Source organism: Pan paniscus, chromosome Y (assembly GCF_029289425.2).
Source record: "Pan paniscus chromosome Y, NHGRI_mPanPan1-v2.0_pri, whole genome shotgun sequence".
Taxonomy (NCBI): domain Eukaryota; kingdom Metazoa; phylum Chordata; class Mammalia; order Primates; family Hominidae; genus Pan; species Pan paniscus.
In genome coordinates this window covers 45641930-45661093 of record NC_073273.2, presented here as the reverse complement: position 1 = coordinate 45661093, position 19164 = coordinate 45641930, and the positions used below count along the sequence as shown (strand labels likewise).

Here is a 19164-nt window from a genome sequence, read left to right as displayed (position 1 = left end):
CCCATCTCTACTAAAAATACAAACATTAGCTGGGTTTGGTGGCGCGTGCCTGTAATCCCAGCACTTTGGGAGGCCAAGGTAGGCGGATTACCTGAGGTTGGGAGTTCCAGACCAGCCTAGCCAACATGGTGAAACACCATCTCTACTAAAAATACAAAAATTAGCCGGGCATGGTGGCGGGTGCCTGTAATCCCAGCTACTCGGGAGGCTGAGACAGGATAATTACTTGATCCCGGGAGGTGGAGGTTGCAGTGAGCCGAGATCATGCCATTGCACTCCAGCCTGGGCAACAGAGTGAGATTCTGTCTCAAAAAAGAAAAAAACAGACCAAAAAAAAACGGAGTCTGTCCAGAATTATACACAGTCACCCGTGCCAGGTAACAACCCTTCAGTCAACAACGGCCTTCCTAGACAGCGGAGGTCCCAGGAGATGGTAATACCGTAGTTTTCCTGTGCCTTTATTTGTAGACACACAAATCCCTACCATTGTATTACAGCAGCCTGCAGCACTCAGCACACTCACCTGCTGTCCAGGTTTGTAGCCCGGGAGCCTGGGGCCCTGCCATGCAGCCCAGGTGAGTAGCAGGCCGGGAGCTGGGGGCCCTGCCACACAGCCCAGGTGAGTAGCAGGGTGTATGTGCCGCGGCGGTATGTGTGAGTGCACCGCGTGATGGGCACACAAAGAGAATCGCCTAAGGATGCATTTCCCGAAACAGGTCCCTGTCATTCAGTGACACACGTGACTGTGTGTGTGTGTGTGCACAGATGGGTGTGTATGTGTATGTATGTATACACACCTGAATACACACATCTCTACACATGTGCCTGTACATGGATAGAACACATCATTTACAGAATTTATGGAACACATAATTTATATTATATAAAATATATAGAGGTCAGTTTTGTTTTCTCTTATTTATTTATTTAGACGGAGTCTCACTCTGTCGCCCAGGCTGGAGTGCAGTGGCACAATCTCGGCTCACTGCAACCTCCACCTACTGGGTTCAAGCCATCCTCCTGTCTCAGCCTCCCCCCTGTAGCTGGGATTACAGGCTCCTGCCACTACGCCCGGCTAGTGTTTGTATTTTGTGTAGAGACAGGATTTCACTGTGTTGGCCAGGCTGGTCTCGAATTCCTGACCACAGGTGATCCGCCCACCTCAGCCTCCCAAAGTGCTGGGATGACAGACGTGAGCCACTGCACCCAGCCTATTTCAGCTGTTTTCTTTTTTCTTTCTTTATTTGAGATAGAGTTTCACTCTTGTTGCCCAGGCTGGAGTACAATGGCATGATCTTGGCTCACCACAACCTCTGCTTCCCAGGTTAAAGCGATTCTCCTGCCTCAGCCTCCCCCCAGTAGCTGGGATTATAGGCACCCACCACCACACCTGGCTATTTTTGTATTTTCTGTAGAGTCAGGGTTTCACCATGTTGGCCAGGCTGGTTTCGAATTCCTGACCTCAGGTGATCCACCCACCTCAGCCTTCCAAAGTGCTGGGATGACAGGCGTGAGCCACTGCACCCAGCCTATTTCAGCTGTTCTCTTAAAGCACAAAGCAACCTACACGTTCTTTTGTGATACGAGGCCACTGTAAGGGTGGAGCAGCGTGTGACTTGGGTGTTATTGAGTTCATCCGTGACCACTGCAGAAAACCACTCCCATCTGTGCAGCGAGCACCTTGAAATAGGCCGCCCAGGAGGCAGAGGGTGCACCTTGAAATAGGCCGCCCAGGAGGCAGAGGGTGCACCTTGAAATAGGCCGCCCAGGAGGCAGAGGGTGCACCTTGAAATAGGGCTAGGAGGAGGAGCTTGCACCTTGAAATAGGCCGCCCAGGAGGCAGAGGGTGCACCTTGAAATAGGGCTAGGAGGCGGAGCTTGCGCCCTGAAATAGGCCGCCCGGGCGGCGGGGCTTGCGCCTTGAAATAGGCCGTCCAGGAGGCGGGGCTTGCACCTTGAAATAGGCTGCCTGGGAGGCGGGGCTTGCGCCTTTAAATAGGCGGTCCAGGAGGCGGGGCTTGTGCCTTGATATAGGCCGCCCGGGAGGCGGGGCTTGCACCTTGAAATAGGCCGCCCGGGAGGCAGAGCTTGCACCTTGAAATAAGCTGCCTGGGAGGCAGAGCTTGCACCTTGATATAGGCCGCCCGGGAGGCAGGGCTTGCGCCTTTAAATAGGCCTAGGAGGCGGAGTTTGCACCTTGAAACAGGCCGCCTGGGAGGCGGAGCTTGCACCTTGAAATAGGCCGCCCGGGAGGCGGAGCTTGCACCTTGAAATAAGCTGCCTGGGAGGCGGGGCTTGCACCTTGAAATAGGGCTAGGAGGCGGGGCTTGCACCTTGAAATAGGCCGCCCGGGAGGCGGGGCTTGCGCCTTTAAATAGGCCTAGGAGGCGGAGTTTGCACCTTGAAATAGGCCACCCAGGAGGCGGGGCTTGCGCCTTGAAATAGGGCTAGGAGGCGGGGCTTGCACCTTGAAATAAGCTGCCTGGGAGGCAGAGCTTGCACCTTGATATAGGCCGCCCGGGAGGCAGGGCTTGCGCCTTTAAATAGGCCTAGGAGGCGGAGTTTGCACCTTGAAACAGGCCGCCTGGGAGGCGGAGCTTGCACCTTGAAATAGGCCGCCCGGGAGGCAGAGCTTGCACCTTGAAATAAGCTGCCTGGGAGGCAGAGCTTGCACCTTGATATAGGCCGCCCGGGAGGCAGGGCTTGCGCCTTTAAATAGGCCTAGGAGGCGGAGTTTGCACCTTGAAACAGGCCGCCTGGGAGGCGGAGCTTGCACCTTGAAATAGGCCGCCCGGGAGGCGGAGCTTGCACCTTGAAATAAGCTGCCTGGGAGGCGGGGCTTGCACCTTGAAATAGGGCTAGGAGGCGGGGCTTGCACCTTGAAATAGGCCGCCCGGGAGGCAGAGCTTGCACCTTGAAATAAGCTGCCTGGGAGGCAGAGCTTGCACCTTGATATAGGCCGCCCGGGAGGCAGGGCTTGCGCCTTTAAATAGGCCTAGGAGGCGGAGTTTGCACCTTGAAACAGGCCACCCAGGAGGCGGGGCTTGCACCTTGAAATAGGCCGCCCGGGAGGCGGAGCTTGCACCTTGAAATAAGCTGCCTGGGAGGCGGGGCTTGCACCTTGAAATAGGGCTAGGAGGCGGGGCTTGCACCTTGAAATAGGCCGCCCGGGAGGCAGAGCTTGCACCTTGAAATAAGCTGCCTGGGAGGCAGAGCTTGCACCTTGATATAGGCCGCCCGGGAGGCAGGGCTTGCGCCTTTAAATAGGCCTAGGAGGCGGAGTTTGCACCTTGAAATAGGCCACCCAGGAGGCGGGGCTTGCGCCTTGAAATAGGGCTAGGAGGCGGGGCTTGCACCTTGAAATAGGCTGCCTGGGAGGCAGAGCTTGCACCTTGATATAGGCCGCCCGGGAGGCGGGGCTTGCGCCTTTAAATAGGCCTAGGAGGCGGAGTTTGCACCTTGAAACAGGCCGCCTGGGAGGCGGAGCTTGCACCTTGAAATAGGCTGCCCGGGAGGTGGAGCTTGCACCTTGTAATAGGCCGCCCGGGAGGCGGGGCTTGCGCCTTGAAATAGGCGTAGAAGGCGGGGCTTGCACCTTGAAATAGGCGTAGAAGGCGGGGCTTGCACCTTGAAATAGGCTGCCCGGGAGGTGGAGCTTGCACCTTGTAATAGGCCGCCCGGGAGGCCGAGGTTGCAGTGAGCCGAGATTGCATTATTGTACTCCAGTCTGGGCAAGAAGAGCTAAACTCCAGAGTCCGTCTCGGAAAAAGGAAAACAGCTGAAATACAGCAGACTGACGCCCAGCCCAGGAGCAGGTAAGCTGGGTGCTCGCGACGTGAAAACAGCACCTAGGCCTGCTCCGGTTCTCCTCGCTTTGCAGATGCCTCCTGAACCTCAGTGCCTCCTGAGGTCAAGGCTGTGAGTTAAAGGGCTCCACCCCAGCCCAGCCCCAGGTTGGCCCAGCCACTCCCTGGTTGGGGGGCCAGGGAGGAAAGGGGGCTGTGTGGGCACCAGAGGGCGAACTGAGGTCTGAGGGTCGGGACACAGCCCGGGAAAAGCAACTGGGAGCGGAGCACGGGGGAAACGTGGATGCGCTGAGCTCCCTACAACCGCAGTGAGTGTGTGCCCAGGAGGGCCTCATGGGGTGGGTGTGAGTCTGGCCTGCCTGGGCTCGGGGTGGGGGGTGTTTACAGACGCATTTCAGCCCCGCAGCAGGGGCTGGGGAGGTCCCGCTTGTGACAGTCTCTGCACCAAGGCAGGAGGATGGAAGCCGCCCAGAGAACTGCCACTCCGTAGCCTGTGGGCATCCAGGGGTGAGTGGCAGCGATGGTGTCCCATGGAGGAAACACACTGGAAATCGTGCAGAAGATGGGAAGATGGAGGCTGGAGTGCGGAGAAGGACTGAGACCCTGCCTGGTAGATGGCACCGTCACAGCAGCCGTCTGTCTGCTAGGAGGTAGGAGAAAGCCCTGTCTCCACCGCCCTCCCCGGGAGTCCCCACTGGCTACTCTGGAAGGCTGATGGTTCCCAGAACATCCGTGGGCTGAACAGTTATCCCTGGCTGTCCCTCCATCCCCTCCTCCCCGAATGCAGCCTCCATCTCCTCCACTAAAAATGCAGCCTCCATTCCCTCCTCCCCCAATTCAGCCTCTGTCCCCTCCTCCCTGAATGCAGCCTCCTTTTCCTCCTCCTCCCCAAATGCAGCTTCTGTCCCCACTCCCCAAATGCAGCCTCTATCTCCTCGCTCCTCCCCAATGCAGCCTCTATCTCCTCGCTCCTCCCCAATGCAGCCTCCTTCACCCTCCCAAAATGCACCCTCTGTCCCCACTCCCCAAATGCAGCCTCCTCCTCCCCTCCCCAAATGCAGCCTCTGTCCCCCCCTCCCCAAATGCCGCCTCCTTCCCCTCGTCCCCAAATGCAGCCTCCATCTCCCTCCTCCCCAAATGCAGCCTCCATCGCCTCCCTTCTCCCCAAATGCAGCCTCCATCTCCTCCCTCCTCCCCAATGCAGCTTCCTTCCCCTCCTCCCCAAATGTAGCCTCCACCTCTTCCCTCCTCCCCAATTCAGCCTCCACCTCTTCCCTCCTCCCCAATTCAGCCTCCTTCCTCTCTTCCTCCAATGCAGCCTCCATCGCCTCCTTCCCAAATGCAGCCTCCTTCTCCTCCTCCCCAAATGCAGCCTCCTTCTCCTTCTCCCCAAATGCAGCCTCCTTCCCCGTCCCAAAATGCAGCCTCTGTTCCCACTCCCTAAATGCAGCCTCCTTCCCCTCCCCCCAAATGCAGCCTCTGTTCTCCTCCTCCCCAAATGCAGCCTGCTTCCCCTCCTCCCCGAATGCAGCCTCCTTTCCCTCCTTCCCAAATGCAGCCTCCTTTTCCTCCTCCTCCCCAAATGCAGCTTCTGTCCCCACTCCCCAAATGCAGCCTCTATCTCCTCGCTCCTCCCCAATGCAGCCTCTATCTCCTCGCTCCTCCCCAATGCAGCCTCCTTCACCCTCCCAAAATGCACCCTCTGTCCCCACTCCCCAAATGCAGCCTCCTCCTCCCCTCCCCAAATGCAGCCTCTGTCCCCCCTCCCCAAATGCCGCCTCCTTCCCCTCGTCCCCAAATGCAGCCTCCATCTCCCTCCTCCCCAAATGCAGCCTCCATCGCCTCCCTTCTCCCCAAATGCAGCCTCCATCTCCTCCCTCCTCCCCAATGCAGCTTCCTTCCCCTCCTCCCCAAATGTAGCCTCCACCTCTTCCCTCCTTCCCAATTCAGCCTCCACCTCTTCCCTCCTCCCCAATTCAGCCTCCTTCCTCTCTTCCTCCAATGCAGCCTCCATCGCCTCCTTCCCGAATGCAGCCTCCTTCTCCTCCTCCCCAAATGCAGCCTCCTTCTCCTTCTCCCCAAATGCAGCCTCCTTCCCCGTCCCAAAATGCAGCCTCTGTTCCCACTCCCTAAATGCAGCCTCCTTCCCCTCCCCCCAAATGCAGCCTCTGTTCCCCTCCTCCCCAAATGCAGCCTGCTTCCCCTCCTCCCCGAATGCAGCCTCCTTTCCCTCTTCCCCGAATGCAGCCTCCTTCCCCTCCTCCCCGAATGCAGCCTCCTTTCCCTCTTCCCCGAATGCAGCCTCCTTCCCCTCCTCCCCGAATGCAGCCTTCATCTCCTCCCTCCTCCCCGAATGCAGCCTCCATCTTCTCCTCCCCAAATGCAGCCTCCATCTTCTCCTCCCCAAATGCAGCCTCTGTCCCCCCTCCCCAAATGCAGCCTCTGTCCCCCCTCCCCAAATGCCACCTCCTTCCCCCCCTCCCCAAATGCAGCCTCTGTCTCCTCCTTCCCAAATGCAGCCTCCTTCCCCTCCTCCCCAAATGCAGCCTCTGTCTCCTCCCTAAATGCAGCCTTCTCCCTCATCAAAACCCCTACGGAGGAGGCAGAGACAGGCTTTTGCTTTCTTTATTCAGTCAGGACTATACGCTCCTATGTGACTGTCCTATGGTACTTGGGGACCGGGCGGTCCACCTGCAGCCTGGGGGAGGACATCCCTATAATGAACATGATGCCTGGGCTTCAGGGGGCCACTTTGGTGGCCAAGATGGCATCCAGGACACCCCCCAAGTGCACCACCTGCACCTGGTGGAAGCCGTGCAGCTCCAGCAAGCACTGATACTCGCCCAGGCTCCGCTCCTTGCCTTCAGTCTGCACCAGCATGTTCAGTGACTGCATCAGGGCGTGCTGTGCCACCCTCTTCTCCTCATCCAGGAGCGTCTCCACCAGCAGCAGGCCAGCCCCTGAGGGAGACAGCAGAGAGCTGGAGTCCTGGCCAGCCAGGCGGGGATCCTTCAGCCAGACACAGGAGACACAGCAGGCAACAGGAGCTCAGAACGGTGAGCAGAGGCTGCCGAGAACCCTTGCCCAAGGGGCCCACACAGGTAGGGGAGGGGAGAGAGACAGAGACTTGATGCAGGGCAGACAGACAGGGAGAAGGAGATTTGATAGAAAGATGGATGGATAGATGGATGCATCACCTGGACCTTTTCCGGTTCTCCTGGATGCATGGATGAACAGATGGTAGATGATGGGTGGGTAGGTAGGTAGAAAGATGTATGGATAGGTGGACGCATGGATGAGAAGGATGGATGCATGAACAGATGGTAAGTGATGGGTAGGTAGGTGGATGGATGGATAGATGGATGCATGTATGAGATGGATGGATGGGTGAATAGATGGTAGATGATGGGTAGGTAGGTAGATGAGTGGATGGATAGATGGATGAGATGGATGGATGGGTGAATAGATGGTACATGATGGGCAGGTAGACAGATGAATGGATGGATAGATGGATGCATGGATGAGATGGATGGATGGGTGAATAGATGGTAGATGATGGGTAGGTAGGAAGATGAATAGATGGGTGCATGGATGAGATGGATGGTTGGGTGAATAGATGGTAGATGATGGGTACATAGGTAGATGGATGGATGGATGCATGGATGAGATGGATGGATAGGTGAATAGATGGTAGATGATGGGTAGGTAGATGAATGGATGGATGGATAGATGGATGCATGGATGAGATGGATGGATGGGTGAACTGATGGTAGATGATGGGTAGATGGATGGATGGATGAGATGGATGGATGGGTGAACTGATGGTAGATGATGGGTACGTAGATAGAGAAATGGATGGATAGATGGATGCATGGATGAGATGGATGGGTGAATAGATGGTAGATGATGGGTAGGTGGATGGATAGATGGAGGCATGGATGAGATGGATGCATGGGTGAATAGATGGGTAGGTAGGTAGATGGATGTATAGATGGAGGGATGGGTGAATAGATAGTAGATGATGGTTAGGTAGGTAGATGAGTGGATGGATAAATGGATGACATGGATGGATGGGTGAATAGATGGTACATGATGGGCAGGTAGACAGATGAATGGATGGATAGATGGATGCATGCATGAGATGGATGGATGGGTGAATAGATGGTAGATGATGGGTAGGTAGATAGATGAATGGATGGATAGATGGATGCATGGATGAGATGGATGGATGGGTGAATAGATGGTACATGATGGGTAGGTAGGTAGATGAATGGATGGATAGATGCATGGATGAGATGGATGGATGGGTGAATAGATGGTACATGATGGGCAGGTAGATAGATGAATGGATGGATATATGGATGTATGGATGAGATGGATGGATGGGTGAATAGATGGTAGATGATGGGTAGGTAGGAAGATGAATGGATGGATGCATGGATGAAATGGATGGTTGGGTGAACAGATGGTAGCTGATGGGTACGTAGGTAGATGGATAGATGGATGCATGGATGAGATGGATGGATGGGTGAATAGATGGTAGATGATGGGTAGGTAGATGAATGGATGGATAGATGGATGAATGGATGAATAGATGGTAGATGATGGGTACGTAGATAGATGAATGGATGGATAGATTGATGCATGGATGAGATGGATGGATGAGTGAATAGACGGTAGATTATGCGTAGGTAGGTAGATGAATGGATGGATAGATGGATGCACGCATGAGAGGGATGGATGGGTGAATAGATGGTAGATGATGGGAAGGTGGATGGATAGATGGACGCATGGATGAGATGGATGGATGGGTGAATAGATGGTAGATGATGGGTAGATAGATGAATGGATGGATGGATGGGTGAATAGATGGTACATGATGGGCAGGTAGATAGATGAATGGATGGATAGATGGATGCATGGATGAGATGGATGGATGGGTGAATAGATGGTAGATGATGGGTACATAGGTGGATGGATGGATGCATGGATGAGATTGATGGATGCATGGATGAGATGGATGGATAGGTGAATAGATGGTAGATGATGGGTGGGTAGGTAGATGGATAGATGGATGCATGGATGAGATGGATGAATGGATGAATAGATGGTAGACGATGGGTACGTAGATAGATGAATGGATGGATACATGGATGAGATGGATGGGTGAATAGATGGTAGATAATGGGTACGTAGATACATGAATGGATGGATAGATGGATGTATGGATGTGATGGATGGGTGAATAGATGGTAGACGATGGGTAGGTAGGTGGATGGATAGATGGAGGCATGGATGAGATGGATGGATGGGTGAATAGATGGGTAGGTAGGTAAATGGATGGATAGATGGATGCATGGATGTGATGGATGGATGGGTGAATAGATAGTAGATGATGGTTAGGTAGGTAGATGAATGGATAGATGGATGCATGGATGTGATGGATGGATGAGTGAATAGATGGCAGATTATGCGTAGGTAGGTAGATGAATGGATGGATAGATGGATGCATGCATGAGATCGATGGATGGGTGAATAGATGGTAGATGATGGGAAGGTAGATGAATGGATGGATAGATGGACGCATGGATGAGATGGATGGATGGGTGAATAGATGGTAGATGATGGGTAGGTAGGAAGATGCATAGATGGGTGCATGGATGAGATGGATGGATAGGTGAATAGATGGTAGGTAGATGGATGGGTGGATAGATGGATGCATGGATGAGATGGATGAATGGATGAATAGATGGTAGATGATGGGTACGTAGATAGATGAATGGATGGATGGATGGGTGAATAGATGGTAGATGATGGGGACATAGATGAGTGGATGGATAGATGGATGTATGGATGTGATGGATGGGTGAATAGATGGTAGATGATGGGTAGGTAGGTGGATGGATGGATGGATAGATGGAGGCATGGATGAGATGGATGGATGGGTGAATAGACGGGTAGGTAGGTAGATAGATGGATGTATAGATGGATGCATGGATGTGATGGATGGATGGGTGAATAGATAGTAGATGATGGTTAAGTAGGTAGATGAATGGATGGATAGATGGATGCATGCATGAGATGGATGGATGAGTGAATAGATGGTAGATGATGGGTAGGTAGGTAGATCAATGGATAGATAGATGGATGCATGCATGAGATGGATGGATGGGTGAATAGATAATAGATGATGGGTAGGTAGATAGATGAATGGATGGATAGATGGATGCATGGAACAGATGGATGGATGGGTGAATAGATGGTAGATGATGGGTACATAGGTAGATGAATGGATGGATAGATGGATGCATGGATTAGATGGATGGGTGAATAGATGGTAGATGATGGGTAGGTAGATGAATGGATGGATGGATAGATGGATGCATGGATGAGATGGATGGATGGGTGAACTGATGGTAGATGATGGGCAGATAGATGGATGGATGGGTGAATTGATGGTAGATGATGGGTAGGTAGATGGATGCATGGATGGATGGATGGCTGGGTGAATAGATGGTAGATGATGGGTAGGTAGATGGATGGATGGATAGATGGATGCATGGATGAGATGGATGGATGGGTGAACTGATGGTAGATGATGGGTAGGTAGATGGATGCATGGATGAGATGGATGGATGGATGGCTGGGTGAATAGATGGTAGATGATGGGTAGGTAGGTAGATGGATGGATGCAGGGATGAGTTGGATGGGTGTATTGATGGTAGGTGATAGGCAGGTAGGTAGATGAATGGATGGATATAGATGGATGCATTCATGAGATGGATGGACGGGTGAATAGATGGTAGATGATGGGAAGGTAGATGGATGGATAGATGGATGCATGCATGAGATGGATGGATGGGTGAATAGATAATAGATGATGGGTAGGTAGATAGATGAATGGATGGATAGATGGATGCATGGAACAGATGGATGGATGGGTGAATAGATGGTAGATGATGGGTACATAGGTAGATGAATGGATGGATAGATGGATGCATGGATGGATGGGTGAATAGATGGTATATGATGGGCAGGTAGATAGATGAATGGATGGATAGATGGATGCATGGATGAGATGGATGGATGGGTGTATTGATGGTAGGTGATAGGAAGGTAGGTAGATGAATGGATGGATATAGATGGATGCATTCATGAGATGGATGGATGGGTGAATAGATGGTAGATGATAGGTAAATAGATGAATAGATGGATGCATGGATGAGATGGATGGATGGGTGAATATATGGTAGATGATGGGTAGGTAGATGATGGATGGATGGATAGGTAATAAATGATAGACAGATGACAGGTGACGGAGCATTGTTAGAAGGCCAGACGCAGTGGCTCACACCTGTAATCGCAGCACTTTGGGAGGCAGAGGTGGGAGGATGGTTTGAGCCCAGGAGTTTGAAACCAACCTGAGCAACATAGTGAGACCCTGTCTCTATTTTATTTTTTTTAAAAAAGGATGATAGATGTGTAAAGAGAGACAGAGACAGGGTGGAGAGAGGGAGGAAGAGACAGAGAAGATAAGGAAGGAAAGGAGGAAGGAGGAGAGAAGAGAAACAGAGATTGATGATGATAGATGAGATACCTAAAAAGACACAGAGAGGAGGAGACAGAGAGAAAGAGAGACAGAGGCCGGGTGCAGTGGCTCATGTCTTTAACCCCAGCATTTTGGGAGGCTGAGGCAGGAGGATCACTTGAGCCCAGGAGTTTGAGGGTAACCTGGGCAACATAGCAAGATCTCATCTCTACAAAAATTTAAAAAAACCTAACAGGGCATGATGACAAATGCTTGTACTCCCAAATACTCGGGAGGCTGAGGCAGGAGGATTGCTTGAGCGCAGGAGGTCAAGGCTGCAGTGAACTATGATGACAGCACTGCACTCCAGCCTGGGTGACAGAGGGAGACTCCCATCACCACAAAAAACTGTTTTTTTTTTTGAGACGGAGTCTTGTTGTGTCGCCCAGGCTGGAGTGCAGTGGCGCGATCTCTGCTCACTGCAACCTTCGCCTCCCAGGTTCAAGTGATGTCCTCTCTCAGCCTCCTGAGTAGCTAGAATTAGAGGCGTGCACCACTACGCCAGGCTAATTTTTGTATTTTTAGTAGAGGCGGGGTTTCACCACGTGGCTTAGGCTGGTCTCGAACTCCTGATCTCGAGATCTGCCCGCTTCGGCCTCCCAAAGTGCTGGGATTACAGGTGTGAGCCACCGTGCCCGGTCTCAGAAAAAACTTCTTAAAAAATTAGCTGGGCATGGTGATGCATGCCTGTACTTCCAGCTACTCGGGAGGCTGAGGTGGGAGGACAGCTTGAGCCTAGGAGGTCAAGGCTGCAATGAGCTGTGACTGCGCCACTGCACACCAGCCTGGGCAGCAGAGTGAGACCTCGTCTCAAAAAATATAATATAAAGAGAGCCGGGCGAGGTGGCTCACGCCTGTAATCCCAACACTTTGGGAGTCCCAGCTGGGTGGATCACCTGAGGTCGGGAGTTCGAGACCAGCCTGACCAACATGGTGAAACCCCGTCTCTATTAAAAATACAAAATTAGCCGGGCATGATGGTGTGTGCCCGTAATCCACCTACTCGGGAGGCTGAGGCAGGAGAATTCACTTGAACCCTGGGGGTGGAGGTTACGGAGAGCCGAGATCGTGCCACTGCACTCTAGCCTGGGCGACAGAGCGAGACTCCGTTTCAAAAAAAAAAGAGATAGATACACAGAGAAAGACAGAAAGAAGGAGAGAGAGAGGGAGAGAGACAAGGATGGAAGTCTCTTGACCATTTGAGCCTATGGGGAGTCCTGTTTCAACGCGCAGGTGCCAGGCCCTGGCTCTGTGAAGATAATTAAGCATTGTCTGCAAATATTCCAGGAATTCTCACTGGAGCAAGAACACTGAACTCTTGAGGGAGGCTGAGCGCCTGTCAGATTCCCTCAGGGCCAGCTCCTTCAACTGGAAACCCAATATGCAGCCCTGGCCTGAACCCCTGGAGCCAGGGTTCCAGGAGCCCCACTGGGCTCCAGGAGCAGCCTGGGTGGACGGGGGAAAAAACCTGATGTGAAGGCTTTGAGCCGAGACAGTGCGTGCTGTGTGTGTGTGCACGTGTGTCTCCGTAGAAACACACAGATTAGATCCAGCTGACACTTCAGCAACACGGCTGTAAACTGCAGAGTCCACTCATGTGTGGATTTCCCTCTGCCTCGGCCGCCCCTGGGACAGCAACACCAGCCCACGGCTTCCTCCTCTGCAGCCTCCTCAGTGTGAAGACCTCCTCAAGAATGAAGACCTTTATCATGAGCCACTTCAACTTCACGAATAGTAAATATATTTTCTCTTTAGGATTTTCTTTTCTTTTTTTTTTTGAGATGGAGTCTCGCTCTGTTACCCAGGCTGGAGTGCGGTGGCACAGTCTCAGCTCACTGCAACCTCCGTCTCCAGGTTCAAGCGATTCTCCTGCCTCAGCCTCCTGAGTAGCTGGGATTACAGGCACCCGCTATCAAGCCCGGCTTATTTTTTGTGTTTGTTTTTAATAGAGATGGGGTTTCACCATGTTGGCCAGGCTGGTCTCAAACCCCCGACCTCAAGTGATCCGCCCGCCTCGGCCTCCCGAAGTGCGGGGATGATAGGTGTGAGCCACCGCACCTGGCCACACTGGGCAACTTTAAATACAGCAGATTTACCCTCCACAATTTAGCGGGCCTCTCACCTAGACGCTGGACCTGCCAACCTCCAAAGTCACATAAGCCAATTCTTTTTTCGTTGTGGTTGTTCTTTTTTTGACACCGAATCTCACTCCGTCGCCCAGGCTGGAGTGCAGTGGCGCGATCTCGGCTCACTGCAATCTCCACCTCCCGGGTTCAAGTGATTCTCCTGCCTCAGCCTCTGAAGTACCTGGGATTACAGGTGGGCACTACCACACCTGGCTAATTTTTGTATTTTTAGTAGCGATGGGGTTTCACCACGTTGGCCAGGCTGGTCTGAAACTCCTGACCTCAGGTGATCCGCCCGCCTAGGCCTCCCAAAGCGCTGGGATGACAGGCGTGAGCCACCGCGCCCGGCCTCCTTGTAAAACTTGAACCCAAAACACTACGTCTTAACAAAAACAGCGAATCTGACGATGGGCTCTCACCTGGCTTGCAGCTCTCGGCGACCCTGCTGAGTAACTTGTGGACTTTGTCGTCTGGCCAGTCATGCAGGATCCGGCACAGGACGTACAGCTGAGCGCTGGGGAGGGGGTCCCTGAAAAAGTCACCTGGTTTAAAGACAAAAGGAGACAGGTCCGTCAGGTATGGAAGAAGCAGTCCTCCCCGGACAGATCCTGGGACGGCCACCCGCATCCTAAATCAGGGACAGAGAAGAGAGGGGTGTGGGCGGGAATGGGTGTTCCTGAAGTATATCCCCATGGGGACTTGAACACAGCTCCATGAGGAGCTGGTTAGTGATGTCACGCCCGTGCGGTTTGACTGCGGCTGAGAAAACGCTGGGGACAGTGGCTCACACCTGTAATCTCAGCATTTTGGGAGCCTGAGGTGGGCAGATTGTCTGAGCTCAGGAGTTCGAGACCAGCCTGGGCAACATGGCGAAACCCCGTCTCTACTAAAAATACAAATTAGCTGGACGGGGTGGCGGGTGCCTGTAATTCCAGCTACTCGGGAGGCTGAGGCAGGAGAATTGCTTGAACCTGGGAGGTGGAGGTTGCAGTGAGCTGAGATCGCACCGTCGCACTCCAGCCTGGCTGACAAGAAGAAGGCAAGGGAGGAAAAAAGCAGGAATTTCAGGGGCACCACCTGGGCGAGGCAGGCAGAGTCAGTGCAAATGGGCGTCTCCGTCTGCCAGGGAGAGTCGGGGCCGCACTGCCGGTGAGTGGGCAATGGCAGGGCCTTCTCTGGTGATCCCCTGATTCAGGCGCCCCAGGAGGGTTGCCTGTTGGGGGCGGTGGGGGGAGTGTGTGTGCGTAGCTGCACGGCACTCTGTAATTGCTGAAATAAAAAGATGGTCTTCTGTAGTGCAGTGAATGGTGTCCCCTTAAAAGATACATTCAGGTGCTGACCCTCAGTCACTGGGAATGGGACTTATCTGGAAATAGGGTCTCTATGGGTGTCATTGAGTAAAGAACTACAAGATGGGATCATCCTGGAGTAGGATGGACCCTAAATGCAATGACAGATGTCCTTCTAAGAGACAGAAGAGGAGACAGACACAGAGGAGAAGGCCACATGGAGACGGAGGCAGAGACTGGAGTGATGCGGCCACAAGCCCAGGGATGCCTGGAGCCCCCAGGAGCTGGGAGAGGCAGGAAGGATCCTCCCCTAGAGTCTCAAGAAGGAACCAGACACAACTGCAGTGGGTTGGATGGTGACGTCCAAAAGATCTGTCCATGTCCTAAGCCCCAGAACCTGGGAATGGGACCTCTTTGGATAAAGTTTCTTTGCAGATGTGATTAAGGATCTGGAGATGGGATCATCCTGGAGTAGGATGGACCCTAAATGCAATGACAGGTGTCCTTCTAAGAGACAGAAGGGGAGACACAGACACAGAGGAGGAGGCCACGTGGAGACGGAGGCGGAGACTGGAGTGATGTGGTCAGAAGCCCAGGGACGCCTGGAGCCCCCAGGAGCTGGGAGAGGCGGGAAGGATCCTCCCCTAGAGCCCCCAGAGGGAACACAGCCCTGAGATGCCTTGATCTCAGACTTCCGGTCTGCAGGACAGGGAGAGGATAAATAGCAAGCTGTGAGTTGCATGAAGGGAAAGAAGGGGTGGGAGAGTGTGCAGTGGGAAGTCTCCAGAGCTGTTTTCCCCCAGCTGCGAGGAGAAGGTGCTCTTTCAGGGCTCATGATTTTAAACTAGCATTTCCGGCCGGGCAGGGTGTAATCTCAGCACTTTGGGAGGCCGAGGCAGGTGGATGACCTGAGGTGAGGAGTTCGAGACCAGCCTGGCCAACATGGTGAAACCCCATCTGTACTAAAAATACAAAAATTAGCCAGGCATGGTGGCGGGCACTTGTCACCCCAGCTACTCGGGAGGCTGAGGTGGGAGGATCCCTTGAACCCAGGAAGTGGAGGTTGCAGTGAGCTAAGATCACGCCACTGCACTCCAGCCTGGGTGACTGACAGAGCGAGACACCGTTCAAAAATAAATAAACTTTAGCATTTCTGTCTCTGCAGATCTGGCAAATCAGAAGCACAGCTATCATGATGTCCTGCAGGAGGAGCTGTAGGGTGGTTATGTTTTGTTTTTTTAAAAACTAGAAAAGCATCCGGGAACCTCCAGGGGAGGGGTGTGGAGGTCCCCAGCACCTGCGCCCACAGGCCTGGCCGCTGTCGGATGGTGCTGAGTTACAGCACGTCAGGTGTCTCTTTTTTTATTTTTATTTTTTTTGAGATGGAGTTTTGCTGTGTTGCCCAGGCTGGAGTGCAGTGGCGCGATCTTGGCTCACGGCAAGCTCCGCCTCCCGGGTTTAAGCGATTCTCCTGCCTCAGCCTCCGAATAGGTGGGATTACAGGCACCCGCCACCATGCCCGGCTAATTTCTGTAATTTTAGTAGAGATGGGGTTTCACCATGTTACTCAGGCTGGTCTCAAACTCCTGACCTCATGATCCGCCCGCCTCAGCCTCCCAGAGGGCTGGGATTCCAGGCGTGAGCCTGGGCACGTGGCCCAGGCGTCTCCTGTCAATCCGTCCTGGCCTCAGCAGCTACCACCTGGAAGTTCTCCTTCAAGTCTAACCTAAGGCCGCCCTGTGACGGCTCTCGGGTCAGTTCCTTCCGTGACCTCAGCACCGTGGATGCCCATGAATGCTGATCTCGGCTGTTCCCCATCTCCACTCCCCTCCCGTCTCGGCTACTTGCACCGATGATAACTTCACACAGCCGTCCCCCTGTTTATTTTAATTTATCATTATTATTATCATTGTCTTTTTTTTTTTTGAGATGGAGTTTCGCTCTTTTCCCCCAGGCTGGAGTGCAATGGTGAGATCTCAGCTCACTGCAACCTCTGCCTCCCAGGTTCAAGCGATTTTCCTGCCTCAGCCTCCTGAGTAGCTGGGATTACAGGTGCCCACCACCACGCCTGGCTCATTTTTGTATTTTTAGTAGAGATGGGGTTTCGCTGTGTTGGCCAGGCTGGTATCAAACTCCTGACCTCAGGTGATCCGCCAGCCTCAGCCTCCCAAAGTGCTGGGATTACAGGCGTGAGCTATTGTGCCCAGCCTTGTCCACCTGTTTGGAGATGCCCTCGTGTCTGTGTGGACCCGCAGAGAGACACGCACAGGCAGACCCACGGACGCAGACACAGACACACAGGCACACACACACACATAACCATCCAGATGCACAGACATGCAGACACAAAGGCACACATTGCAAGCACACACCACAAGACATGCACACACGGACACATGCACGGACACACAGATACACTGACAGGTACACACATGGACACACAGAGATACACCAACAAGACAGGCACACAGAGACACACGGACACAGAGATACAGTGACAGGCACACGTGCGCACAGAGACACAGACATGCACAGATGGGCACACTCACGCACGGACACACAGTGATACACCAACAGGCACACACAGACGCAGACATGCACAGATGGGCACACACACACACGGACATAGATACACCAACAGACAGGCACACACACAGATGCAGACATGCACAGATGGGCACACACACACATGGACACAGATTCACCAACAGGCACACGCACACAGACGCAGACATGCACAGATGGGCACACACACGCACGGACACACAGAGATACACCAACAGACAGGCACAGACGCAGACACACATACACACACACATATACCCACATAGACGCACAGAAACACACATACCCTCACAGACACATATGCAAGCACACACCACAGAGTTGCACACACACAAATGCAGATGCAGACACACACATTCTTACGCACAGACACACAAGGACATACCACACAGTCATGCACACACACATGCACACACAGACGCACACACAAGCACAGTGACATGCACACACACCATGCACACAGACACAGATGCACACACACAGACATGTACACATATATCCACACAGACACACATACTACCCTCAGACACACATACTACCCTCAGACACATACACACCACAGAGGTGCACACACACACACAGACTCAGACACATGGAGACATTCTGACGTACAGACACGCATGCAAGGACATACCACACAGACACGTGCGCACACAGACTCAGAAACACACAGAGACACAGACACACAAGCACAGCAGACGATCACATATCCACACAGACACACACCATGCACATAGATGCAGACACATGCACACAGACACACAACCACAGCAGTCACATATGCACACAACCACTGGCACACAGCATACACACAGATGCAGACACAGGCACACAGAGATGCACACACACAGACATATACCCTCACAGAAACATATGCAACCACACACCACAGAGACGTTCACACACGCACACAGACACCCAGAGACAGTTTCACGCAGAGACACACACACAAGGACATACTACACACAGACATTTGCACACACAGAGACAGACACACAAGCACAGCAGTCACATATGCACACAACATACACATAGACAGCATGCACACAGATGCAGACATGTACACACAGACACATGCACACAGGGACACACACAACCACAGCAGTCACATACACACACAGACACCTACCGGCACACAGCATACACACAAATGCAGACACAGACGGGCACACAGAGACGCACATACACAGACATGCACACACATATCGACACGGACGCGCACACATCCCCTCACAGAAACATATGCAACCACACACCACAGAGACTTGCAGACACACGTGGACACAGACACACACACAAGGACATACTACACACACGTGCACACAGACACAGCAGTTACATATGCACGGAAGACACACACCATGCACACAGATATAGACATGCACACACAGACACACATGCACACATACACAAGCACGACAGTCATATATGCACACAGACACCCACTGCCTCACAGCATGCACACAGATGCAGACACACACACACAGACATGCACAAATATACCCACACAGACACACACATACTCTCACAGAAACATATGCAACCACACACCAGAGACGTGCACACACATGCGGATGCAGACACACACAGACATTCTCACGCACACACACACTCCAGGGCATACCACACACATGCACACAGACACACACACAAGCACCATAGACAGTCCCATTTGCACACACATACCCACCATGGAAACGCCCAGGCAGAAACACAGGTGCACACACAGCCATGCACTCTGTCTAGAAAGAGATGCTGGAGTCTGGAAAAGGTTAGCAGGGTGAACACGA

The 19164-nt window shown here is 52.9% G+C and overlaps 2 protein-coding genes across 22 annotated transcripts in view; one reads left to right on the top strand and one right to left on the bottom strand.

Moving 5' to 3' along the window:
- LOC129395719 (putative uncharacterized protein FLJ46204) overlaps positions 1-19164 on the top strand; it is a 26223-nt gene extending 7059 nt beyond the window's left edge. For 4 of the 19 annotated variants that reach the window (XM_063602058.1, XM_063602048.1, XM_055107114.2 and 1 more), the window contains 3 exons: positions 498-4456; positions 6738-6862; positions 12682-14825. Coding sequence is in view for 1 of the 19 variants with exons in the window: in XM_063602059.1 (XP_063458129.1) it covers positions 18112-19158 (1047 nt within the window). In the remaining 18 variants the exon portion in view is untranslated. The other 15 variants (XM_063602056.1, XM_063602055.1, XM_063602057.1 and 12 more) reach the window with 15 other exon arrangements.
- ASMTL (acetylserotonin O-methyltransferase like) overlaps positions 6418-19164 on the bottom strand; it is a 56612-nt gene continuing 43865 nt past the window's right edge. For all 3 annotated transcript variants that reach the window (XM_055107111.2, XM_055107109.2, XM_055107110.2), the window contains exons 12-13: positions 13940-14062; positions 6418-6766 (exon numbers count right to left, since the gene is read on the bottom strand). In XM_055107111.2, coding sequence (XP_054963086.1) covers positions 6546-6766; positions 13940-14062 — 344 coding nt within the window. In that variant the 3' untranslated portion in view covers positions 6418-6545. The remainder of the gene's footprint in view (positions 6767-13939; positions 14063-19164) is intronic.